At 61.2% G+C, this 25,793-nt stretch overlaps 1 protein-coding gene and 1 long non-coding RNA gene across 2 annotated transcripts; one reads left to right on the forward strand and one right to left on the reverse strand.

The window, feature by feature from the left end:
- The first annotated feature begins 614 nt into the window (after positions 1-614).
- On the forward strand, positions 615-25,760 carry ATP1A2 (ATPase Na+/K+ transporting subunit alpha 2). Its single transcript, XM_045455108.1, has 23 exons — positions 615-749; positions 5,207-5,311; positions 5,485-5,544; positions 7,990-8,193; positions 8,657-8,770; positions 9,009-9,143; positions 10,032-10,149; positions 11,700-11,968; positions 12,687-12,885; positions 13,011-13,120; positions 13,258-13,392; positions 13,998-14,187; positions 14,318-14,493; positions 17,848-17,984; positions 18,500-18,650; positions 18,923-19,091; positions 19,308-19,462; positions 19,710-19,833; positions 20,030-20,175; positions 20,371-20,501; positions 22,629-22,730; positions 22,839-22,930; positions 23,867-25,760. The coding sequence occupies exons 1-23, from the start codon at positions 738-740 to the stop codon at positions 23,893-23,895; spliced, it is 3,063 nt and encodes a 1,020-aa protein (XP_045311064.1). The 5' UTR covers positions 615-737; the 3' UTR covers positions 23,896-25,760.
- Positions 15,663-17,609, reverse strand: LOC123586168. Its single transcript, XR_006706644.1, has 2 exons — positions 16,743-17,609; positions 15,663-16,647 (listed from the first exon to the last, which is right to left on the reverse strand). It is a non-coding gene; the product is annotated as an uncharacterized LOC123586168 (long non-coding RNA).
- Positions 25,761-25,793: the final 33 nt, after the last annotated feature.

Here is a 25,793-nt window from a genome sequence, read left to right on the forward strand (position 1 = left end):
CTCCTTCCTGGTTCTCGGGTCTGGCACGTGTTATTGTGGTGACCTCCAGATGCCTCTGAGAAGCTCCGTATTTTCCTCTCTTTTGACCCACCTGCCAACCCCAGGCATAGATCCGGCCTAGGGCTTCTCAACCGAGAGTGAGGGAGGGAGTCGTGCATCCTTTCGGTAGCAAGGGGTCAACACGACCCAGAGCTATCAGCATGGACGTCTGCGCAGCTGGCTCCAGGGCTGTCCCCTCTGGGTCCCTGTCCTTTCCCCCCAGTTGCTTCCCTGGCCCCTGGAGTCATGATTCTTAAACTCTGGACAGGTTTCACCTGGAGGGCTTGGGGATTGCCTTTCCCCTCGAGGGTCCCCCCGGTTGCCCTGGGTTCCATGGCACTTCCAGCCCCAGCCTTGCCTCTCGCCTCTCTCAGTGGAGGCTGCCACAGGCCAGGGGGGGATGGGGGGAGCCGAGGGGGGCACACAGCAGGACAGATGGACCGTCCCTGGTCCACCCGCCTGTTGCTTAAGGGGCGGGAGGGGAGGAGTCCTCAGGGATCCTGTTTCAACAAACGTTTCTTTCCCGAGGAGGGGAAGGAGGGGGAGAGGGGGAGAGGGACCTATTTAAAGCTACCCTGTGGCTGACTGCCTGCTCTGTCTGTTTGCCGGGGTCTCTGGCCGTCCCAGACCAGAGGTGTGAGCTTGGGATCCTCTTGGTGACCTCTCCTGTCTAGTCCCCCCAGCCACTCTGCCCCAAGATGGGCCGTGGGGTAAGTATTCCCAAAGAGAGGGGTCACTCTGTAGGGAGAAAGAGGGCTCTGTGGAGGGTAAGGGAGGCTAGAGGGAAAGAAGGATGGGGTGAGGAGGGGTGTGAGGGGAGGAGCAGAGAGAAGCCCAGCTCTGGGGCAGCGTGAACTCGGACTGACAGTCTCCCAGCTGCCAATGTGTCCACGGGTCCACGGGTCCACGGCACTTGGGTGCCCAAGTGAACTCCTCTTCACCGTGCCCCCCAGATTAGCCCCGCAGCCCTCCACCCTACCCCCATCCCTATCTCTGAGCCTCCCCACCTTCTAGCCAGACCCTCCTGGCCTCCCGGCCCAACCGAACTTGGCACCGTTAATGCTGCCTGCCTCTGCTACCCCCCGAAAATATCCATGCCCCTGGGAGTCCCAGGCTGAGAGGATGGGGGTCCAGTCTGAGGTTGGAGAGGCCAGGAGGGCTGGCTCCCGAGTCACCAAGCGGCCCCAACACCAGCTCCAGGGTCCCTGAATTGCCAGCAGCTGGGAGGGCCATGGGGCAGAACAGCGATGCGGGCCCCAGCCCCGGCCCAGCACCCCTCCCGATGCCCTGGGCTTTGAGCACTTTCCCAGAGCTGCCTCTACCCCCTCAGCCCACCCTTGCCCATGACATTCTGCAGCCCTGGGAATGCCAAGGGGGAAGATTAACAACCGTGGAGTGGGGTGGGAGCGGGGGGTAGGGAGGGGGCCCTGAATTCTTGGAAATGCAATTTCCATATGGAGAGAAGTCACCCAATCCCTTTACACACTGTGCCTGGCTGCTTTCCTTTTGTGGAATCCTGGCTGGAGAGAAGGGGTCTGGGGAGAAACAGAGGAGGGTGCTGAGGAAAGGGGGTGCCTGTGGGGAGAAGTGGGGGAGCTTCTGGGCCCAGGGAGGGGTCAGGCAAGGACATGTTATTGCACTGAGCTTAGCAGCTGGGAAAACTCCGGGCTTGGACGCCAGGGTTCCCGAGCTGGGGTCGGAGCTATAAATAGAACCAGCGTGTATGCGGGTGTGTGTACGTGTGCTTGTGGCACACGTGTTCTCCACAGGCCGGAGCAGATGCAGATACTCATGGGCGAGCACCTGAGTTTCCGTCTCAACAGGCCAACTTGCAAACAGGCCTGCAAGCATGTGTGAGCGTCGATGTCACGTTGTGTGGATGAGGGAGGGTCTGCGAGGAGCTGCCTGTGAGCTGTGGGGGTCACCGAGCAGGAAGTCACGCCCAGGGGAAGATCCCCGATCTGAGGACCCTCAGCTGCACTGGGGAGAGGGGAAGCTACCCGCCATGCCCCCTCATCCCCCCACCCCACGTGGAGAGAACCAGGGCAGGCGGCCCTCTCCCCAGCTCTACCTTAGAACGCGAGGTCCTGCTTGGGAAGCAATTTGACCTTGACTTCTTCAGGGGACCCCAGCTGCCGAGGGTCTGTGCCTCTCCCCCCCCGGCATCCCTGGAGCCCCCCGCCCCCCGCCCTCCACCCCAGCAATTGTGCACAAGTTGGGGAGCAGATCTGGTTCTGCTCGGAGGGAGAGATTGGGCGAAATCGGGAGTCTTAGGGCCGGAGCTCAGAGTTCAACCTGCCAGGAGACCCCGTGGGAAGGGAAAGCCCCCCCCCCTTACCGCACCCCTGCTACGATCCCTTGTGCCTCCCGTCTCTTCCCCCCCTGTAGCGCCACTACAGAGCGAGGCCTAACCCTCGCCCCGCGCCCTGTGGCCGTGAAGGGCAGCGTGGGAGCTGGGGGAAGGGACGAAGGGAGGGAGCCCAGCCCGCTCCAGCTGCACCACGAGGCTGCGGTGGGGGGAGCGTGGCTGATTTCCAGCTGCCCCCACTCTGTCCCAGCCTCTGGCTCTCTCAGAAAGAACTCTCTGTTCTCCTTCAGCATTCAAGACCCAGAGAGGGGGACTTGTCATGGGGGGGGGGGGCAGCGGAGAGGGGGGGTCCTCGCTTCCTCTCTTTCTTTCTTGCCTGGGCAGCCCGCTGGCCCCAAATCTCTGCAGGCTCCTGGCTGCAGGGCTAGAGATCCTTGCCAGGACGAGTGGGGGAAGGGGCAGTGTGTCCCAAGCTCTGTGCCTGCCGTGGGTGGGAACCGAGGGGAAGGGGTGCTGCGTGGAACTGCCCAGCCCGACCACCATGCGACACGCCCTCAGGTGCATGGGCGCTTTAACTTCACAGATGCCATTTCACGTCTGAACGTACAGAAATTCTCCGGGCTCTGCTTTTCTGCCCCAGCCCCACCCCCACCGCCACTCTGCCCAGGCCCTGTTCCTACCCCTGAAGCTCTGGAGGGTCACCTTGAAGATGGTCTGGCCTCATCTCTTGTCTCTGCTCCCTTTGCTGCCTTTCGTCCATTCCCCCGTTCTGTTCCACCAAACGGAGCTGGTGATCCCAAAGGACGTCAGTCCATTCAGTTAAATGAGCCCTCTTTGGTCTTCTGGGCCGGGAGATGGAGAACCTTCCGCGAGCCCTTCCCCTCTCCTGTGGGCTGCTTCAGTCTCCCCAAGACGATCAGCCTTCAGGAAGCCCCAAGTGTGCTTGATTCACGGAAACAAACGAATGCAAGGTGGACAAGGGCGTCCACCTCGCCCTGAGCTCGCCGCCCTGCTCCTGATTTCACAGGGCCCTCTGCTATGCCTCCAGGTGTTGGATTCATGAACGCCTGTGATGAGGGCAGCTGTCACATTCCCCAGATGGCTCCTGACTCTTTGATGGGGGGGGGGGGTGCGGAATGCATGATCCCAGCAGTGAAACTGCTCTGTGTGAGGCCGTAATAGATACAAGCCTTTACACATTTGTCCAGGACCCGTGGAGCGGACACCACAGGGGAGCCCTGATGTACACGGTGGACCCCGGGTGATAATGACGTGCCAGCGCAGGTTCACGATTGCAACAAATGCGCCACTCTGGGGGGGGGGGGAGGGATGTTGACAGTGAGGACAATAGCACGTGGGGGCGGGGGGGGGGATGGGAGAACTCTGTGTATGTTCTGCTCAATTTCGCTGTGAGTCTAAAACTGCCTTTTAAAAGAAAAGGCTGCCGGGGCGCCTGGGTGGCGCAGTCGGTTAAGCGCCCGACTTCAGCCAGGTCGCGATCTCGCAGTCCGTGAGTTCGAGCCCCGCGTCGGGCTCTGGGCTGATGGCTCGGAGCCTGGAGCCTGTTTCCGATTCTGTGTCTCCCTCTCTCTCTGCCCCTCCCCCGTTCATGCTCTGTCTCTCTCTGTCCCAAAAATAAAAATAAACGTTCAAAAAAAAAAAAAAGAAAAGAAAAGGCTGCCTTTTACAAATGCACACTATCTTGCAAAACAGGACAAATGTGTTGGCTCTAGATGCCATCCGGGGGTCCAGTCTTTACGAAAAAATGAATGACACCATAGTGTAGACAAGCTCACTCCTGAAAGCCTCGCACGGCCCCAGGGGCCAATGGAGAAGGAGGCAGGGGACAGAAGTCAAGCCTCCCTCTAGGACAAGGACACGTGGCCCTGAGGGATGTGGGGGCAGGGGAGGGGAGGGAGTGAGAAGGCAGTGTCATGGCCCCCCAGCCCCTTCTCAGCCCCTCCCCCATCATCCCAGCCAGCCCCCGAAGGAGAATCGCCCAGCTCTTCCCCAAGAAGCCCCTGTGGGACCCCGGAAGCCTGGCGGTGGTGAGAACACCACAGACCATGCAGAGGAAGGGGGACACAGGCTCATGAGGCTCCAGTTAAAAATGTTCGTGTGATCTCACGAGGGCGGGGCGGGGGGGGGGACCCAAGAATGCCGGGACCCGAGGGTTACACACGTTTAGTTTTAGATGTAATCTCAGAGACGATTTCCTGTATTTTGGACAATGGGGCCCAGTTCCTTCGTACCCGGTTGTGCCTTGGGGCCTCACGTGGCGCGCACTCTTGCCCTGCAGCGGGCAGGCCGCCGCCCAGCCGGGTGGAGAGGGTCCCCGGCACACTTGGTGTCCCCGTTCCCCGGGCTCACGCTGACCCTCCAACCGTTGGCTCCTCTCAGCGGGCGCATCAGCCCTGCTCGTACCATTTCCAGCCCCACCCCCTGACCCTATGCTCCCCATCTCCTGCGGACCCTTCCCTGCCCCGACCCCAGCCCTGGCCACTGCCTTCCAGAATTCTAAAGAGCTTTAGACGGTAGCTTTTTAAAGTTTCTGTTTTGTTTAGTATCCGGCTGCGGGGTTCGCTCAACGAACAGAACCTTAGCCAAAGCCCAGTAGTAAGCAGCTGAGAGCGAGGTCCTGAGTTCTGAGCCCCTCGGCCTTCCCTGAAATCCCCACATAGAGCCCGTGAGCCCCCCCTTGGTTTGCAAACGGAGCGCCCGGGGTCCCCTCCGCCCTCCACCCTTTCCTCCCCCCGGGGACCATCACTGCCTTTGGGCCCCCTGCCCCCAGCCCGGCGGGAATAGAGGCTCTAGCCTCTGGCCTCCTTGACTCTCTGGGTTCTCCCCCCGCCCCCCCAGGCCGGCCGTGAGTACTCGCCCGCGGCCACCACGGCGGAGAATGGAGGCGGCAAGAAGAAGCAGAAAGAGAAGGAGCTGGATGAGTTGAAGAAGGAGGTGGCCATGGTGAGGGCCGCGGCCCCCCGAGGGCTGTGGAAAGGGGGTCCCAGCGCACCTGCAGAAGGCATTGCCGCCCCTCCCGTGCCCCCCGCTTCAGCCCCGAGCCCCTCGGCGCTCACAGGCGTTCTAGACACGATGCGCAGCCTCCGGCCCCCGAGTAACTCGACTTCCCTCCTCAGGACGACCACAAGCTGTCCTTGGACGAGCTGGGCCGCAAATACCAAGTGGACCTCTCCAAGGTGAGCGGCGGGGCTGGGAGTGAGGGCGCCAGGCCGCCCGTGGGTAGGAGGGGCCTCAGAGCTGGAATCCTGTCCTCTGCACCCACGAGGAAACTGAGGCCCAGGGTCCAGTGACTCCTGGGGCCCGAGCCAGAGCTGGAACCCGGATTCCCTGCCCTTCTCCTGGGAACCCGGAAGCCAGGCCCCCGGGGGCACCCTCCAGGCGGGGCTCGTCGTCCGCCCCAGGCAGCTCCGATGACACGTGTCTCAGGGGAAGTGACCTCCGTGAAATGCTAACCCCTTCCTGCCCTCACGGTAACCTGTGCGCCCCACGGTGCACGCGACGCCTACCGTCCACTTCCCTGATCCTCACCAGACCTAGGGGTCAGGTGCTGTAGACCTGTGTGTGACAGCAAGGGCTCTCGTGGAGGGGGACGAGCTTCCCACCGTCACAGAAATAGCAAGCGGCACGGTCAGATTACCAAGGCCACCGTTTTGGGAAACAAAGCGTCAGTCGAAACTGTGGTGGGTGCGTACCTCCTCCCGGAGGCCCTCCCTGACTTCCCCTTTGAAAATTCTTCGCCTTTGCCTTTCTTCTTCTTTTTTGTTTATTTTTGAGAGAAAGGGACAGAGAGAGAGAGAGAGAGACAGAGACAGAGAGGACACGATCGGGGGAGGGGCAGAGAGAGAGAGAGAGGGGGGGAGAGAGAGACACAGAGAGAATACGATCGGGGGAGGGGCAGGGAGAGAGAGAGAGGGAGAGAGAGACAGAGAGAACACGATCGGGGGAGGGGCAGAGAGAGAGAGAGAGAGAGAGAGGGAGAGAGGACACGATCGGGGGAGGGGCAGAGAGAGAGAGAGAGGGAGAGAGAGACAGAGAGGACACGATCGGGGGAGGGGCAGAGAGAGAGAGAGAGAGAGGGAGAGAGAGACAGAGAGAACACGATCGGGGGAGGGGCAGAGAGAGAGAGAGAGAGAGAGAGGGAGAGAGGACACGATCGGGGGAGGGGCAGAGAGAGAGAGAGAGGGAGAGAGAGACAGAGAGGACACGATCGGGGGAGGGGCAGGGAGAGAGAGAGAGAGAGGGAGAGAGAGACAGAGAGAACACGATCGGGGGAGGGGCAGAGAGAGAGAGAGAGAGAGAGAGGGAGAGAGGACACGATCGGGGGAGGGGCAGAGAGAGAGAGAGAGAGAGAGACAGAGAGGACACGATCGGGGGAGGGGCAGAGAGAGAGAGAGAGAGAGAGACAGAGAGAACACGATCGGGGGAGGGGCAGAGAGAGAGAGAGAGAGAGAGAGGGAGAGAGGACACGATCGGGGGAGGGGCAGGGAGAGAGAGAGGGAGAGAGAGACAGAGAGAACACGATCGGGGGAAGGGCAGGGAGAGAGAGAGAGGGAGAGAGAGACAGAGAGAACACGATCGGGGGAGGGGCAGAGAGAGAGAGAGAGAGAGAGGGAGAGAGAGACAGAGAGAACACGATCGGGGGAGGGGCAGAGAGAGAGAGAGAGAGAGGGAGAGAGAGACAGAGAGAACACGATCGGGGGAGGGGCAGAGAGAGAGAGGGGGAGAGAGAGAATTCCAGGCAGGCTCCGCCTGTCAGCACCAAGCCCCACATGGGGCTCGTGACCAGAGCCGAAGTCAGACGCTCAATCAACCAAGCCACCCAGACGCCCCTCTTTATTTTTCTTAAGGATCTGGCAGTGACGACTACTTATCGTGTATCGCCTCACCAGGTCATAAGCTCCACGGGGCAGGGACGTCACGGGTCACGTCCAGCTCTGGATCCCCAGAGCTGGTGACAGAGCCCGGCACATAGCAGGCATTCAACTCACACTTAGGAGACCGATGAGTGCACGGATAGAAAGACAACCACGTGGCCCCTGTCCCCAAGCCGCTCAAAGTCTGGCGGCAGGAAAGAAGGTGACGCAGAATTCCCACGCCCCGTGTGGAGCGCGGTTCTAGAACCGTGTGTGGGCGACACCGGGTGCAGAGAGAGACGTCTGAACCAGCCTGGCGCTCGCGGAGCAGGGCCGGGCGAGCCTCTGGGGGAAGCGACAGATGGTTCAGAGCCCTGTGACGCTGATGGTCAGCACACCGGCCGTTTCTCCTGGCTGAAAAGGGGAATCTGAAGGAAGACGGGTGGTGGGAGGAGCCAGTTCAGAGGCCTCTCCAGACAGCCTTACCCAGGCTCCCTCCGGAGGAGGTACCACGGCCCTCACCAGCGAGTGTCTCAACCCGAGGACGCCCAGAGTTGGGGCCACAGTCTGAACCTTCCTCGGGCTTCGAGGCCTCCAGCGCTCACTGCAAATGCCACCTCCCCGGTGTGACCTCTCCTGACGGTCCCCCACCCCTTCCGACCGGGTGGGATTTTTCTCTCCACCCGGACGGACGTTGTTCCCCTGCCCGGGAACAGGTGCAGGGAAGCGGTGAGGAGGTGCTCACACGCCTGTCCGTGCCTCCCTCAGGGCCTCACCAACCAGCGGGCCCAGGACATTCTGGCTCGGGATGGGCCCAACGCCCTCACCCCGCCCCCGACCACCCCTGAGTGGGTCAAGTTCTGTCGCCAGCTCTTTGGGGGCTTCTCCATCCTGCTGTGGATCGGGGCCATTCTCTGCTTCCTGGCCTACGGCATCCAGGCCGCCATGGAGGATGAACCATCCAATGACAACGTGAGCCTGCACGCCCGACCCCTGGGCCCACCACCCGTGGCTCTGTCCTTCAGGCCCGAATCCCAGTAGAAGCGAGGGCAGGGAATAAGGCCCTCACATCACAGCCCCGCGGGCCCCTCTGCCCTTTCGGCTGAAAGGGGGCGAGGCTTCTTTGTATATCTGTAAGCACACACACGCACACACATCCGCGAATGAGCCAGCCCCTCCCTGTCCTTCCCACCTCCGTGGGCTTGTCTGCATCCCCGGGCGTCAGGTGGAGAGGCCTGGTCCTGGGAACTCCCTACGACCCTCCCCGCCCCTTCCGTTTCTTAGGAAGGAGACTGGAGGGGGAGGTTGGGGAGAAGGTCTTCTGCCATTCCCGCACCCGGTCACGGACAAAGGCGGCCCCGGATGCCCACCCGAGGGGCAGCTGGCCTTCCCGGGCTGGGAGAAGAACAAGTCCCTCGAACCTCTCTCCTTCCAGCTCTACCTGGGTGTGGTGCTGGCAGCCGTGGTCATCGTCACCGGCTGCTTCTCCTACTACCAGGAGGCCAAGAGCTCCAAGATCATGGATTCCTTCAAGAACATGGTGCCTCAGGTAGACAGCCGGACGGGGCTCCAAGGCGGGCCACGGGCTTTCTGGAAGCGTCCAGCTCCTCCCCCTCAGCGCCGTGGGCGGAAACACCCTCCCGCTCTCCACGCCAGGACCTAGTTTCACTGCTAAGGGCGCAGTGCCTTCTCCTCGAGGGGTGGAGGAGAGGGGGGAGGCCAGCACGCAGAGGAAGGTGCTGGCGGGCCGGGCGCGTCGTGAGACGCCTGGGTCCCCCCCTCCGCAGCAAGCCCTGGTGGTGCGGGAAGGAGAGAAGATGCAGATCAACGCGGAGGAGGTGGTGGTGGGAGACCTGGTGGAGGTGAAGGGCGGAGACCGCGTGCCCGCGGACCTCCGGATCATCTCTTCTCACGGCTGCAAGGTGAGGAAGCCGCCAGGTGGCGGCCCGAAGGCGCAGGCCCTCCAGAGCTGGGGTGGGGGCGCCCAGTTAGAGGCTGCAGGGTGGGGAGACCCAGGCCCAGTGGCCACCTGCCCCCGCGCCACCCGGCCGAACCCTGCCTCCCGCGGAGCGTTTGTGGATCGTCTCCTCGTGGCTGTGTGTCAGGCGTTTCTTTGACATCCGCTTCACGCAATCGTGTCGCGGGCATTATTATGTGTCAGGTGCTTTATTTACATCCACTTATGCTACTGTTTTTGTAAGTTTTATTTATTTATTTTGAGAGAGAGAGCATGAGCAGGGGAGGGGCAGACAGAGAGGGAGAGAGAGAGAGAATCCCAAGCAGCCTCCGCCCAGTCAGCACAGAGCCCGATGCGGGGCTCGAACTCACGAACGGGGAGATCGTGACCTGAGCTGAAATCGGGAGTCGGACGCTCGACCGGCAGAACCCCCCCCCAAGTGCCCCTCCCCCCACAGCTGCCCCTTTAACTCTGCCAGGCGAGTGTTCTCGTGGTGTGTGGCCGCAAGGGCGACCGTGCACGACCCTAGGCGGTTCCATTTTCTTAGCCTGTGATGTTCGAGGAGGCGCCCCCTGCAGTTGTGTGACACAGAGACTCTGGTTACACGCCCCGTTTTACAGATGGGTAAATGGAGGAGGTTTTGTTGGTTAGGTAACCAGCCCAAGGCCACGTAAGAAGCGAGAGCCAGGATCCCGAACCGGGGCATGGACGGTAGCTGAGTAAACACGTGATGAGGGCCAGGGTGATGTGCCCGTCGTGTGGCGGAGGTTGAGCGTGGTTGGAGTCCGGGGGCAGCTGTGTGTGCACACGTGTGTCAGCCCGTCTCGCGCCCACACGCCTGCTTCCTCCGCAGGTGGATAACTCATCTCTAACAGGCGAGTCGGAGCCCCAGACCCGCTCCCCCGAGTTCACCCACGAGAACCCCCTGGAGACTCGTAATATCTGTTTCTTCTCTACCAACTGTGTGGAAGGTGAGAAGCCGGCCCCGTGGGAGCGCCCCAGCCCAGCACCCACGGAAGGAAGGGTCCGAATCCCGAACCCCCAGGCAGGGCTGGGGGCTGCGGCCTTACCTAGTTCTCGAAAGTCCTGCCTAAGGCAGAGGGAGGGGACCGAGGGGTCACGGAGCCCTGAAGAGCAGAAGCAGCCCGTTCCAGACCGGTCCCTTCCACACACACCGTTCCACACAGGACGCGCACAGGCACAAACGCACACGATTCACAGCACGCACCATGCCCCAAACCAGCCTCGACTCCGAGAAGTCTTCGGTTGGACTGATTGGTTCCGTGTCTCCTGATTCGGGGACTAGTTGCTTCCCTGTCTCACCCTTGCTCTGACCAGCACGCAGGCTGGGGAGGCTCGAGCCAGCTGAACACCGGGCACCCCCCTCAGTCTGCCCCGTGCGCCCCATCTCTGTTCCGGGTTCTGGACATGACCCAGGGCCAACGGGAGCTTCCCGAGCTGCCACCGCGTAAAGGCAGGAGCCCAAGCCTACCGGAAACCCCTCCCTCTGCGGCCGTGCCCCCTCGGAGAGAGCCCAACGGCAAGCGCTGTTGGGGACAGAGGCCTGGCCAGACCTGGGGCCTGGGACGGGCCGGAGGTGGCCGCGGGCCCCCTCCCCCTCCACTCCCTTCCTTCCCGACTCACTTCTCCCCAGGGTATTATGTCTCTCTGAGCCGCTCCCCTCCTTTAGCAAATCGGAACTATAAGGCAAATCGCCACGCATTAAATATCTTACCTTTTTAACGTCCTGAGATTCTGAAACGTGCTCCACGTTTGCCGCGATTGGTAAAAATGCTTAGTAAAATACTCGCGTTGCTTACTCTGAAATGGGCTGTGGAGAAAGGACGAGGAATGAAGGGAGCTGACATTTGTCGAAGGCCTGCTCCGTCGCAGGCCCCGGTCAGGTGCAACACAGCACCGTCCCTTTTCGTTATGAAGGCAACCCATCCCTGGGCGGGAAGTCAAACGGGAGTGCAAACCCACGCTTGGCCAGCCCCTACCTGAGTGCTCTTTCCTCATAGAGCTCGCCCTCCCTCTCGCTCTCCCTCTCTCTCTCTTCCCCTCGAGAGGAAGACCCAAGGGTCTACCTGTGTCTACCTAAGGGTCGGTGACCGCCTGGCTCCTTCTGTGCGGTCTCAGGCCCCACGTTGAGACAGAAAGTCTCAAGGCCACACGGAAAACCCGTAACAGGTGCTTTCCTCCGTGCCCATCGTATACTTCCGGATCATAACAAGCCGGAGACTGATTTTACCAAAATACCGACGCTGTTTTTATTTCATTTATGTCATTCCTCCTCCCTTTGAATTCTGGGTTTACCCGCAAGGTCTCCCCTCGGGGCCCAAGGACAAGAGGAAAGGAGTTGCGGTTGGCGGGGGCTGGGACGGGTAGTCTGCCCAGGGGGAAGACGGCCACCCACGGGGGGTACGGCCTCCCGGGCGCGGCCCGCGGGACCGGAGTCTGAGGCTCGTTTCCTCTGCCGCGGCCTTCCTTTTCCACTTCCGGGCTCCCCTCTATGTTGCAGGCACGGCCAGGGGCATCGTGATTGCCACAGGCGACCGGACAGTGATGGGCCGCATAGCCACGCTGGCCTCAGGCCTGGAGGTCGGGCGGACGCCCATCGCCATGGAGATCGAACACTTCATCCAGCTGATCACGGGGGTGGCCGTGTTCCTGGGGGTCTCCTTCTTCGTGCTCTCCCTCATCCTGGGCTACAGCTGGCTGGAGGCGGTCATCTTCCTCATCGGCATCATCGTGGCCAATGTGCCCGAGGGGCTGCTGGCCACTGTCACCGTGAGTGGGTCAGGCCGAGCGCCACCCGGGGAGGGTCTCGCCACCCTTTTCCTCAAGGGGCTTACCGTTTCTCAGCGATGTTTTCGCCTCCAGCCCCCAAAGTCACTTATCAGATTCCCGTTTAACGGATGGCTCCGAGTTGGAGCCTGAAAAGCCTCGGGAGGGACTGCGCCTCGGCTCGCCGTCTCTCTCCCGGGGGCGCGAGGCAGCCACCTGCTCACCCCCGACGTGCTAGCCGCGGCCAACCGTGCCGTAAAGCCTCCCCCGAAGGTCACCAGCTCCCTTCCTCGACTCTGCCGCGGAAGCGGGTACCGCTGTCCACCCCCTGGGAGTCTCCCCTCCACTGAGCACCGCGACGCGTCACTATTCCGGTTCTCCTCTGCCCCCTGCGCGGTCTCCTCCTGCTCCCCCGACCCTGATTCTCAGGCCTCGAGCTCTGCTCTCCACCCCCACCCCAGGCACCACACCCCATTCTGTGCCAGCGGCTGTCACACCCCTTCGCCCAGCTCTGCGCTGGCCCGCTCTGGACTCCGGCGGCGCGGCCTCGCTTCCCCGAACGCGCCCCTTGGTCTCAGCGCGGAACGTCCGAAATCGAATCCATCCGCCACCCGCGTGTAGATCCCACCTGGTGTGGGCGGAGCGGGACCCCTGGTGCGGGGCGAGGTCACCACACGCCCGGCTCCAGGCTCAGCCCCTCTTCCTCCCCTCCCTCTCCCAGGTGTGTCTGACCCTGACCGCCAAGCGCATGGCGCGCAAGAACTGCCTGGTGAAGAACCTGGAGGCGGTGGAGACGCTGGGCTCCACGTCCACCATCTGCTCGGACAAGACGGGGACCCTCACCCAGAACCGCATGACCGTCGCCCACATGTGGTTCGACAACCAGATCCATGAGGCCGACACCACCGAAGATCAGTCCGGTGAGCGGGCGCTCCGAGGGGGCGAGGGGCCGGAGGACGCCCAGGGCGCCCGCGTGGCCGCGAGGCGGGGAGGGGGGCAGACGAGGGTTAGGGTTAGGGTTAGCTTCTCCCTCCCTGCCTCCCAGGGGCCACTTTTGACAAGCGATCCCCCACGTGGACGGCCCTGTCTCGGATTGCCGGCCTCTGCAACCGCGCTGTCTTCAAGGCCGGGCAGGAGAACATCTCTGTGTCGAAGGTGGGGCGCCTCGGCACCTGCCCACCTTGCTGACGCCCAGCTCCCCCGCTCACACCCTCCGACAGCCTCGGGGCGTGGGGGGGTGCTTGGGTGCCCTCCTCCCTCGGCCCATGTGACCCTGAATTCTCCTCCGGCAGCGGGACACAGCCGGCGACGCGTCCGAGTCAGCTCTGCTCAAGTGCATCGAGCTGTCCTGCGGCTCCGTGAGGAAGATGAGGGATAGAAACCCCAAGGTGGCGGAGATCCCCTTCAATTCCACCAACAAGTACCAGGTCCGGTCGGGCACCAGCACGGGGGCGGGGAGGGGGCCGAAATGAGGGGGGCCGCGCAAGACCTAGGAAGGGTGGGAGCCTCGGCCGCGTCCTTCGCCCCGGCCTCGTCCCCCAGGAAAGCCGCGGTGACCCATGTCTGGTTGCAATGACCCCCTCTGACTTCCAAACTTCCATTCCTCACTACAGCCCGTCGCCCTCCCAGCTCTGGCCCCAGCCTCCCAACCCGCCCAGCGGCACCCCTGAAATTGCCTTAGGGTACCCCTCAGGCCGCAGGCTTCTGTTCGATGCCAAGAACTCCCCGCCTAAGCACACTGAGGCCAGCCTGGCGGCGGGTGCCGCCCCCCACGCCAGCACAGTGCCTGTCTCAGCCGGTCTGGGCAAACATTTGTTAGGTGAACGAATGTCCTAGGGGAAGAGGACGCTCAGTTTACAGGGCTGGGACGATGACGCCCCAACTCCCCTTCACACGCAGAGGCCCTCCCTCTGTTGACAACGGTTGATAGATCAGGGGTTATCTTATTAGGGGAGGTGTCCTTAGCAGCCTCTGCTGTCCCAGGACCAGGGACGAGTATGGCCCCCGCTGTAACCACCTGTCCTCCCTCCAGCTGTCTATCCACGAGCGGGAAGACAGCCCCCAGAGCCACGTGCTGGTGATGAAGGGAGCCCCGGAGCGCATCCTGGACCGGTGCTCCACCATCTTGGTGCAGGGCAAGGAGATCCCTTTGGACAAGGAAATGCAAGATGCCTTTCAGAACGCCTACATGGAGCTGGGCGGGCTGGGGGAGCGCGTGCTGGGTGAGAGGCCAAAGCCGGGAGCGGGGCCCACAAGGCTGTCCGGGCCTCAGTGGTTTCCCCAGGGCGGGGGCTCTGGGGACAGCCAGGCAGGCACCTGGCTGCACACACTCTTCCCTCCCGCCCGCCTCAGGGTTTTGTCAGCTGAATCTGCCCTCTGGGAAGTTCCCTCGCGGATTCAAATTTGACACAGACGAGCTGAACTTTCCCACGGAGAAGCTCTGCTTCGTGGGGCTCATGTCCATGATCGACCCTCCCCGGGCTGCCGTGCCGGACGCCGTGGGCAAGTGTCGCAGTGCGGGCATCAAGGTACGCCCTCCCTTCCTCCCCCCGTCCTCCAACGCCGAAGGTCAAGGGCCTGCAGGGGCTGCTGCCTCGCGGACACCCAGGCCACGGGTGGCCACCTTCCCACGGACCCAGAGGAGAAGCTGTCCATCTGCCTGGAGCTCTCGCTCTGGTCCCTCTTGGTCAAGGTAACCATGCACATCGCCTCCCTCTCTCATTCTACTCTGATTTTGAGCCCATCTGGCACTCGTGCTTCGGACACCTGGCTGTCCAACTTCCCGACTAATGTCCACGCTCTCTAGCATCTGGGGTGGGATTAGCAGGCTCTTGTGGGCGCCCACTCCCTCCCCACGCCCCCAGCGACTGGCTCTCGTCCTCAGCCCCCAAACACACCCCTCCTGGACCCTCGCGGCCGACTGCAAGTGCTCCCCAGGGGCCACTCCTTCCTCTGTGCCTCGTTCTCGTTCTTCATTCTGCAAATATTTATCGTTTACCCCCCGGGGACCAGGCACTGTTCAGGGTGCCCGAGTTCAACAAACAGACGGAAACCCTTTCCGCTTTCCTGTCTCCGAGACACCCTCCTCGCCAGCCCCTTAACCCGTCTCATCGCCAGTCGTGGTGCCGCGGCTGGCTCTTCTTTTTCCGGCGTCTCAGCTAATGCCCAATCAGTTCAAGCCGCCCGTCCACGGAGGGCCAGGCGCTCCACCAGGCACAGGCATTCTAAGACGAAGGAGATGTGGTGCCTGGCCTCCGGCGCTCACGGGCTCCCGGGGGAAATAAATGCCCCTACGGTTAGTCACAGAACACTCTGAGAGCTGGGGTCGTGAGCCTACCACGGGCCAGGTACTCGCATAACGCAAACCGCCGGTCGTGTGAATCAGGCACTATTCTCAGCGCTTAACCCGTATGATCTCATTTAATCTCCGCAAGAACCTGATGCGTAAGCACCGGTTTTTTCCTTTCGAACAGAAGAGGGGAGCGGAGGCACGAAGGAACGTGGTCCTAAGTGGTAGAGCCGGGGTTTGACCCAAGGCAGCCCTCCCTTTCCTAACTACCACACTGAAGCGTGTGTGTGTGTGTGTGTGTGTGTATGTGTGTCCGTAAACGATTTCTCAACCCCGTAACCGCTCTGTCTCTGAGGGAGGCGTCATTATCCCCATTTAAAAATAAAACAAGCTGAGACTCAGAGGGGGTAAGTCGCTTTCCCAAAATAAATCTGCCAGTAAGGGCCGGATCAGATATGTGAAGCATGGTACACGGTCTGGAAAGCCATGCTCCTGCTGGTGAGGCTGCCTCTGGCCACGATCGGTGCCGTCACGGAGGCCTGGGGACGGATCCCCCGGGGAACTCCGAGCAGGGAGCAGTTAATTCTGCTTCAGAGAACTGGACAATGTTTTTACAGAGCGCACGATATTTGATCTGGGCTTCGAAGGCTGGAGTGTCTTGTGAGGCAGGGAGAGGAAGGCTGTCAAGGTCAGAGACAGTGCGTGCCCTGATGGCGTCAGCCTGCACGTGGGGTGCAGGTGTGGGGGGAGGCGAGCGGCACAGGAGACTGGGAGGTTGGGCCGAGGCCATTTGGAAGGACTTTGCCTAAATGCCCGACTTGGGCTTCATCCTGCAGTCCCCAGAGAGCACAGGCATCCCGGCTGATCCAGCTTTCAGGAGGCTACCCGTGCGGAGGGTCTGGATCTGGAGGAGGACGGGAGGCAAGGAGGCAGGGAGAGAGCCCGCTGCCATAGTTCAGGCAAGGGGTGAGGCCCTGAACCAGGGCGGTGGCAACGGGCTGGAGGCGAGGAGTCACATGAGAGAAATGCTTTGAGAACATAGTGACCGAGCTGGACATGGTCAGTGAGGAAGATGCAGGGACAAAGGGACAGAATGCACAGACAGGACCGTATCGAGACGGGGACAGAGGGCAGGCTTGGCGTGCTGGCGGGAGTGCATGATGAGCTAGCTCCCTTTTGACCTTCAGTTGGAAGCGTCCATGAGACGCCCGGGAAGAGACATCCCAGGGGAAGCTGGCCTCGGGTTAGAGCCCAGGACAGAGGGTCGGGCCCGGAGAGCAAGGCTCACCAGCACACAGGTGCAGCTGAAGGCCGGCGAGTCCGTTGCATCGTTCTGGCCGGGAAGAGAACCGGGGTCAGCGAAGGGGACAAGGATGGAGCCAGGGCCACCAGTCTTGAGGCAAGAAGAGAGAGAGAGGAGCGAGTGAAGGAAGGGAGAGGGGGGCGTCCCAGCTCACGTGTGCTGAGTGCCCAGCTGGCGCCATTTACCCTTCACGACGACTTTGGAGGGTGGGGCTCGTCTCCTCCTTGGGCCGAGACGCGGTGAAAAGACGGGTCCGAGGTGTGACACTGGGGAGGGCCGGTGTCCAAGCTCAGGCGGTGTCCGTCCGCCTCCACAGCCACCCCTTCCGCTGCACTTGGCGGCCATCCGAGGAGGCAGGAAAGGGCCAGAAGAAGCGGGGAGGGCAACCGGGAATAATGGGGTCCATGCAGACAAGCAGGTCTCAAGGAGGGGGTGGCGGCCAGGGCCGAATGCTCAGAGGAGTCACGCGGCATAAGGACCGCAAAGATGCTGTTGTCTTCAACTGGGAGGCCCACGTGGCCTTCAGGGGGCAGGTGCAGGGGCTCATGGGGGTGCAAGAGAAGGCAGGGGGCCTTGAAGGGGCTTCCTCCTCGGGGTCTGTGACATCTGCCCACAGACCCGCACGTGCAAATGCTTGTTCATCCGGCTCCGATCCGCTCACGCTCGTGACCGAGAGCCTCGTCACCGGCCTCTCGGATGCCAGCCACCCTCCCGAGCAGTGCCGTCCATTCTGCAAGAATCCCCTTCCTCGCCGTGGAGAAGGAGTGTCAGAGGCAGATGTACAGGCAGACGAGGGCCGGGAAGGGGGGCTGTGCCCCCTGCATCCCTCCTCTGCCCTGCTGGATGGCCTGCAGCCACGGAGTGGGCACTAAGAAAACCGTCTCCTGCTCCCGGCTCCCAGGGACCTTGAGTCACGGCCCCTTCTAAGCCTTTGTCCTTCACCGGTAGATGAGGGGTCCTTCCAGCCGGGACGGCCTCGTATCCCGTGAAATCCTAACTCCTAAACGGTCTCTGAGGCTCCTCTTCCAAGAGATCCTCGTTAATTTGTTACTCTTCGTGGAGGCTTTCCTCCACCCTGGTGAAGTATCTTTGATCCCTTAAGTACAACTTGTCACCCACTCAACACGTGCACGCACACACACACACACACACACACACAGTTGCGCCATTTGGGCTGGGATCTGTGAATCCCACCGTCTGGTGGTCCGGCCTTTTCTGACTTTGGGAAAGGAATGGGTTGGGAGGGGGTCCGAACACTGCTGTTCTTTTCTCTTTTCTCCATCCTACTAGGTGATCATGGTGACTGGGGACCACCCGATCACAGCCAAGGCCATTGCCAAAGGTGTGGGCATTATATCAGAGGGCAATGAGACTGTGGAGGACATCGCCGCCCGGCTCAACATTCCTGTCAGCCAGGTCAACCCCAGGTGAGGCGTTCCCAGGAGCCCGTCCCCCATCAACCCAGCCTGTCCCACAGAGCGCTCGAGTGTCCCCGGGGGCATTTGGATAGCTCCTCTGGGACTTTGCAGGCCTTGCCTGGGACACCTCAGTGACGGCTGCTCGGTCCTGAATGTGTCCAGGCTGTGCCACTGACTGACTGTGTAACCCCGGAGGTGTCACTCTGCCGTCCTGAGCCCCCGTTCCCTCAACTACAAATTTAGGGTGCTGTCTACACTGCAGGGTGGCCACGGGGGCGAGAGGCATGTAAGAGAACAAGCACGTTGCCTAGCAACGACTGTGCTCAGTGAGGATGCACTCTTCCTCAAAGGGAGAGATGGGACAAGGAGGCCACGCATGGAGACAGGGGGAGGAGGCCCACGGCCCTGGGAGCCCAACTCGGCGGGGGCCCTGCGGCCCAGTGATGGGGGTGTGGGTGGAGGCAGGCGGCTGGCAGGGGCGTGGGGACGCAGGGGACTCAGCCACCTCCGCCCCCGCCGTCCAGAGAAGCCAAGGCGTGCGTCGTGCACGGCTCGGACCTGAAGGACATGACGTCGGAGCAGCTGGACGAGATCCTCAGGAACCACACGGAGATCGTGTTCGCGCGGACGTCCCCGCAACAGAAACTCATCATCGTGGAGGGCTGTCAGAGGCAGGTGAGGACGACGGGGGCGCCTCGGGGGGCCCCGCCCAGCCCAGCCCCAAACCTCCTCGGGCGGGGAGGAGACTCCCGAGAGCACCCTGTCTTGAGCCCTGAGACGGCTGCCAGTTGAGGCCCCCGAGAGTTTTAACGTCTCAGGAAGAGCCCGAGAGGGAAGGGCCGGGCACGAGGACCTTCAGAGACAAGGGATGGTGGGAGCAGAGTGAGCTTTGGGACGGGTCCCGATGGGTCACAGTGGTGAGTTCAGTCCCTCTGTGCTTCGCCCAGGGGGCCATCGTGGCGGTGACGGGGGACGGCGTGAACGACTCCCCCGCGCTGAAGAAGGCTGACATCGGCATCGCCATGGGCATCTCGGGCTCCGACGTGTCGAAGCAGGCCGCCGACATGATCCTGCTGGACGACAACTTCGCCTCCATCGTCACGGGCGTGGAGGAGGGTGAGGGGCCACGCGGGCTGGGGTGGCGTCGGGGACGCTAAGCCGGCGCTGGCTTCCCAGGCCTCTGGACCCCAACGCAGAGGCACCCGCATGCCGCCTCGGCTCCCCTCCAACACACATTCCCCCTCTCTGGGGAACACGGGCCACCATGCTTCGAGTGCCTGGGCCGGGGAGGGGGCCCTCCCGTCTCCCTGACGCCCTCACCACCTCCCACAGGCCGCCTCATCTTTGACAACCTGAAGAAATCCATCGCATACACCCTGACCAGCAACATCCCCGAGATCACCCCCTTCCTGCTCTTCATCATCGCCAACATCCCCCTGCCTCTGGGCACCGTGACCATCCTCTGCATCGACCTGGGCACAGACATGGTGAGGCCGGGGGTCGGAGCGGGGTACGGGCGAGGCGATCACGGGCGCAGGGGGGTGGAAGAGGGCAGCCAGGGCACGTGGCCAGGCTGCGACGGTCGAGGGAACAGAAGTCCGAGACCTGGACCGTAACAGCGTCTTAATAACGTGTGCTGAACTGCATCAGAGGTTCTTCCTCACTGACGGTCCTGTGCACCTGTCGCCTCCCTTCCGCTGCCCTCCTCCGCCCCAACGCGCGCCCCTCACACAGGTCCCGGCCATCTCCCTGGCCTACGAGGCGGCTGAGAGTGACATCATGAAGCGGCAGCCCAGGAACCCTCAGACGGACAAGCTGGTGAACGAGAGGCTCATCAGCATGGCCTATGGACAGATCGGTGCGGAGGGGCCCTGGGGCCCCGGGGGGACCCCGAGACAAGTCTCTGCCCAGCTGTCGGGGGAGGAGCCCCCCGCGAAATCCCAGGCCGGGGACCAGCCCCCCCCCCCCCCCCCCCAGGAGTCAGGGACATCCATCTCTGGCCTCACTCTGCTTCCTCCTCTGACCCAGGGCCTGTCTTTGCCCACTCCCCACAGGGATGATCCAGGCACTGGGTGGCTTCTTCACCTACTTCGTCATCCTGGCGGAGAATGGTTTCCTGCCATCACGGCTGCTGGGAATCCGCCTGGACTGGGACGACCGGTCCATGAATGACCTAGAGGACAGCTACGGACAGGAGTGGGTGAGTGGGGCCTCGAGCGGGGACACCCGGGCCGGGGAGGGCGGGCTCAGTGCTGGCAGGAGTGGTCCTCGTGGCCCACGGGGGCTGGGGGCGAAGGGTGCCTGGTGTCCGGGGCTGAGCGAGTGCCACAAGCACGCTGCCCTGGGCCCCTGCCCTCGCCTCTCACGCCACCCCATCTGCCTGCCCCCCTCCCAGACCTACGAGCAGCGGAAGGTGGTGGAGTTCACCTGCCACACGGCCTTCTTTGCCAGCATCGTGGTCGTGCAGTGGGCCGACCTCATCATCTGCAAGACCCGCCGTAACTCGGTCTTCCAGCAGGGCATGAAGTGAGCGCCCCCGGCCCCCTCACACCCCACCCCTCCCCCGGCAGAGTCTGCTGTCTTCCTCCCTCCTCCCGTGTGCCTCCTCCCTCCTTCCCTCCTTCGTCTCACACTCTAGTGACACCCATCCCACCCTCTGCCCAGCCCTAAACGCGGGTGCCCTGTGCTCCCCCCGCCCACGCCCAGGTAGCCCCAGTTTATGGCACCCGGCCTGTGGAGTTGTGTTATCCTCATGGGGGCTGGGAGCTGCTCGGAGTCAGGTTCGCTGCCTTCTTAGAGTGTGAGTTATCACGTGCCCGTCATCATGCTGTGACTCAAACACATTGTCTAACCTCACAATAGCTCAATGAGATAGGTGTTATTTCCAATTTATGGACCAGAGAACCCAAAAAGGTTCCGTGACGTGCCTGAGGTCACCCAGGCGGGAAGCGTTCACCCGGGTCTGCTTCGAATGCCCAAGCTCTTGGCTACTGCCCTGGGTGGCTCGCCTGTCCCTCTGGCACCTGCTCGGTACTCAGTAATTACTCTGTGACTGTGGCATGGACGGTGGTTCGTTCTGGAGGCATCACTGCCATTCTCTTCTGCAAAGAGCGGAAGCGATTCCCCAAGTGAGTTTTGAGCTAATTTCTTAGCGGGGGGGGGGGGGGGGGGGGGAGAGCGAGATGCCAAAACCCTGGTGAAGTTAATAGGCTTGAGATCCCGGGGAGAGGAAGGTGGAAAGTCCATTGGCTAAGTCAAGGTCACACGACGGAAGGAGAGTCCACCAGCTGGATGGTGCGGTAAGGGGAGACCGGGAGCAGAAAATCGAAGACATGAGGTCCCGCTGTGGGGATCACATGCTGTGCTGCACACAGGTGACACAGGAAGGTGGGAACACACAGCCCAGCTGCCTCCAGCCTTCTGAGAGACAAATGGAAAAGAGAAGGGGGACTGATGATACCAACAGCCACTGGCCAGCGGCTGCCCCACCTGGGGTCCGGGGTCCTGGGGTCCTCAGTGATGCTGGCTGCAAGATTCCAAAGCCTTATGGAGACCACTCACCTACGAGAGGGCTGTTAGGCTTCCTGAAGTTTCACTTTTAGGCAGAATCATGGGTGTGAAGGGCCATCCGTGATCCCACGCTAACACGAGGCTCTGTTTGGAAAGCGTGTATATTTCCAATGTTAAATGGGGAAATGGTATTCATTACTTATTAACAAATGTAGCCTGAGAGACAACAATCCATTAGAACGTGGTCAAGAAAGAATGGGAAGGATCCTTTAGTGAGTGGAAAGCTTGGGAAGTACCAGCCCCGGCCCAAAAAGACATGTGGTGCGTGAGGTTTTAACAGCCTGACCAGTAATGCAACCGCACCCTGCGAACGTTCCAGAGCTATCCTGTCCCCAGCAAGCCTACGATATACGGGTAGTATCTCCATGTTTCAGGGAAGGAACATGAGGCTCAGAGAGGTTCCAGAACCTCGCTTACAGCCGAAAGCTAGTAAGTGGGAGAGCTGGGACTAGACTCTGCTGTCTGACTCCAGAAACTGCTCTCAGAACCTTGCTCTATCCTGCTTTTCGGTTCCCAGACCGTGGGCACATTTCTAGCATTTCCTTTCCAGTGAGTGGACGCCTTCCTCTCTGCTAAGTGCTTTACAAACGTTCTCCTCTTTATGGGATCTCGACGAGCAGCAACTACCAGGGCCGGGGAGGCCCTGAGAGTGTGAAAGACGTACACAAATCCTGAGGCAAAGGACTTCCAAAGCCCCTTGCTAGGCAGACGCACTGACACAGACCGCAGGCCGGGACCCGTGACAAGACCATACGCTGCGGGAGGGCAGAGGGAAGCTTGTGTTGACCACAGCATCTCCAACATAGAGCGCATCAACCCCCACACTGGAAACGTTCATTTAATGGATGAATATATGTGTTATGGGCAACAGTCGGAGGTGAAATCCGAAGGCAGAAAACGTAAAGAACATCTACTTTGGTTTTGTGCAGCCTGAGAAGGGGGTGTTTGAAGACGGAGGGTGTAGGGCGACGTCTGTGATGGGTCCCGGGCAGGCCTCTGCCCCTTCCACCACCAAGGGTCTCCCTGGATCTCCCCCCACGTCACCCCGCCTTCCAACACCGCCTCCTTTCTTTGTCTTTCCAGGAACAAGATTCTGATTTTTGGGCTCCTGGAGGAGACAGCGCTGGCGGCCTTCCTGTCCTACTGCCCGGGCATGGGTGTGGCCCTCCGCATGTACCCACTCAAGTGAGTGTGTCGTCAGAAGGGCCCCGCGAGGTTCTGGTCCCCAAACCCTACTTTCTGCGACCGCCCTGGGATGCCCCTGACACTCTCCCGTTTCTTTTTTTCCTGCAGGGTCACTTGGTGGTTCTGTGCCTTCCCCTACAGCCTCCTCATATTCATCTACGATGAGGTCCGAAAGCTCATCCTGCGGCGGTATCCCGGCGGTAAGCCCCCCCGACCCTCACCCCTGCGCCCCGCCGCTGCACCCCACTGCTGGCCACCCCGCCCCGGGCTCCACGCCCAAAGCGTTCCTACTGCGGATCCTCGTTCCTCCTCCTCATGTCCCCCAGATCCTGGGGCCCCTGGTCCTAGGAGCCCTGAGCCTGCCGAACCCCATTACTGCCAGGCCTGGGCCCTCCTGACACACAGGTGGCCCTCAGGCTACTCCTTCCACCGCGACCAGAGAACAAAGAGTTGGGAGGGCCCCTCCAGGTCACCTCGTCCCGCTTCCACACTTTACCGACATGGAGAGGTGCCGAGGTGAATTTATTTGTTTGGGGTCATAAAGCAAGGACCTGGCTCTAGAACCCGGCCTCCTGATTCCTGGGCATCGACCAAGTTTTTTGTTTTGTTTTGTTTTGTTTTCCCAACAAGCATTTTTGACCACTTACTGGAAATTGAAAATGGATGGCCCACAAGCCAAATATGACCCACGGATATCGTTTGGTCTGGTCTGCCCTTTGCTGGGTGGGTGTGTTTTTTAATTGGTCCAATGACTGAAATTTGGAGGCTTTCCCATAAAATCCAAATTTCCGACTTCTGAAAAACCATGAGCAGCCAGCCCCATGGCCACATCTCTGCACGGCCACAATGGGTGCTTGCCCCTTTCGAAACTCATTTGTTACCCCCATGGCCCCTGAATCTTCACCCCCAACCCACTCTGTGCCCACCCTGAACTGTGCTAAATACAAGCCTCCCTAACCCCAGGGCCCCAGCTCCCTGATTTCTTCCCCTCCCTTTCCACCCTCCTCAAGACTTCCCTGGGCCCCTGCACCAGGCCTGTGCTGCACGTGGCCGTAAGCCCCCGAGCCTGTGGAGACAGATCTCTGCCCCCCGCCCCCGTGAACTCACACCGCGCCCCACCCCCATCTCTCCCACAGGCTGGGTGGAGAAGGAGACGTACTACTGAGCCGCCTGAAGAAGGACCAGGGTCAAGGGCGCCTGGAGGGGGCTGGGGGTGGTGATGCAAAAAGACTGGGGGGTGTCAGGGGAGGGTCCGGGAGGGAGAATGAGGCCACTCAGCAGGCTAAGTTCGGGGGAATGGGTAACTAAGCTCGGGGTGATTGCCTTGCAGACCTGACTACAAACAACCGGGTTAGACCCCACACATCAGGGTCCTTCCCAGATCCCACTCCACACGCTCCGCTCTGTGGTCCACTTTTTCCGAGGCATTAACGGCTACCCCAGCCCTCCCTGTTCTGTCCCTGCACACCCACCTGCCATTACAACAGTTCAACACCCAAAGGCAGGGACCTGTCTGAACCAGGAGGAGGGGACCGTCTCAGATCACCAATGTCCCTTCATCTCCCCAGCCTTACCCCACTGTCCCTTCCACCTGTCCTTTGCTTCCTGCCAGACGCTGCCCCTTGCCCCCGCTGGGGATGAGACGCAGTTCCTCCTGGTGAGTGCCAGGTGTGGGGCCGGAAAGGGAAGCTGGCTGCAGAAGTCACCCATCCCCCCGGGCAAGGCTGGTTAGGAACCTCTAGGGGAGAGCTGGGCAGGGGGGGTGGGAGGCGGACGGACAGATACAGTAAAGGGAGCCGGGGAAGAGAGGGCCAAGGACAGGACAGCTGATGTGTGGCATCACCAGCCCTGCGTCCTGCCCTCTTAAAGCTTCCTGCCAGCTCACATGTCGCCAGAGTAGCAGCAAAGGCAGGCCAGCTCGATCCGGAAGCTCCCCTGGGATCCCACACCCGTGCACCAGGCAGTCCCCACCGACCCCCAGCTTGTGTCGTCTGGGCCCTGGGGCCCAGGTGTCCCAGATGCTCCAGCGCTCTCCGTCCCATGCACCTGGTGACGCCCTCCCTCCATGCTGTTCCCAGAGGGACAGCCACCAGTTCATTCCCTGCCCCAGCCACCCCCTTCCCCTTTGTGCCCATCCTGATGAACCGGCTCCATTCCAGGAATTCCCTGGCCATCAGCGGGAACCAGGGTGGAGAACTTCCAGAACCTTCCTGTCTTCCGGGGACACGCAGAATGAGCTTAGGTCGTGAGCATGGGCAGAAGCTCTGGCCCACGAGAGAGCAAATGTCAGGAGGGCTGTTCCTCCCGGGCAAACTGCTTTCCCGCTAGTGATCATTTCGCCCACTTTCCAAGATGGGGAGTTAGTTTCAGGTTCCTACGGGAGGTCCTTTTCCTTCCCTTACCAACCCCCCCCCCCAACCCCAAGACTAACAGTCTTGCTCTGCATGCGCGTCTGCCGCTTCTCTAAGCCTGGCCTAGAAGGCGCTGGGAAGTTCCTGTAGACAGACACCCAGATGAACCGAGCAAGAGACACCTAAGGGGAACGGAAGGCCTCAGGCAGAAAGGAAGGCGGCCCAGAGACAGCCTCCCCGGGGGCGCTCGCCCCGCTACACTGGAATGTCACTTGTTCAGAAGCACCTTAGAACGAGCGAGTCACGGCTTGGGGCTCGGAAACCTGATTGGAAGCCAGACGAACTTGGGCCTGATTCACCCGAGATGTGTTGACTGTGCACAAAGCTTCTCTTTGCACAATCAACAAAAAGGGCACGTGTCTAGCAAAGTAAGGGCATAAACCACATCACTGGGGGTGGCCTGTTGAGTCTACCTAAAACAATCCTTTTGAAGCACTTTAGGAATATCTATGTAGAAGTAGCCTGGGCTAATTATAATCAGTTCTCATGTGTTCGTTAAAGAAACATTTGCAAGACCTTTACTTGGTGACCTTTTTGTAAGACATTAGTTTGACATACTCCGTGTGTACTTGAAAATAATAAAGTTGCATTTCTTTACGGAAGAGGAATCCCTCCCACAGCTCAGGTTTCTAGACTGAGTACTTGCCTTCCC

Source organism: Leopardus geoffroyi, chromosome C3 (genome assembly GCF_018350155.1).
Source record: "Leopardus geoffroyi isolate Oge1 chromosome C3, O.geoffroyi_Oge1_pat1.0, whole genome shotgun sequence".
Lineage (NCBI taxonomy): Eukaryota > Metazoa > Chordata > Mammalia > Carnivora > Felidae > Leopardus > Leopardus geoffroyi.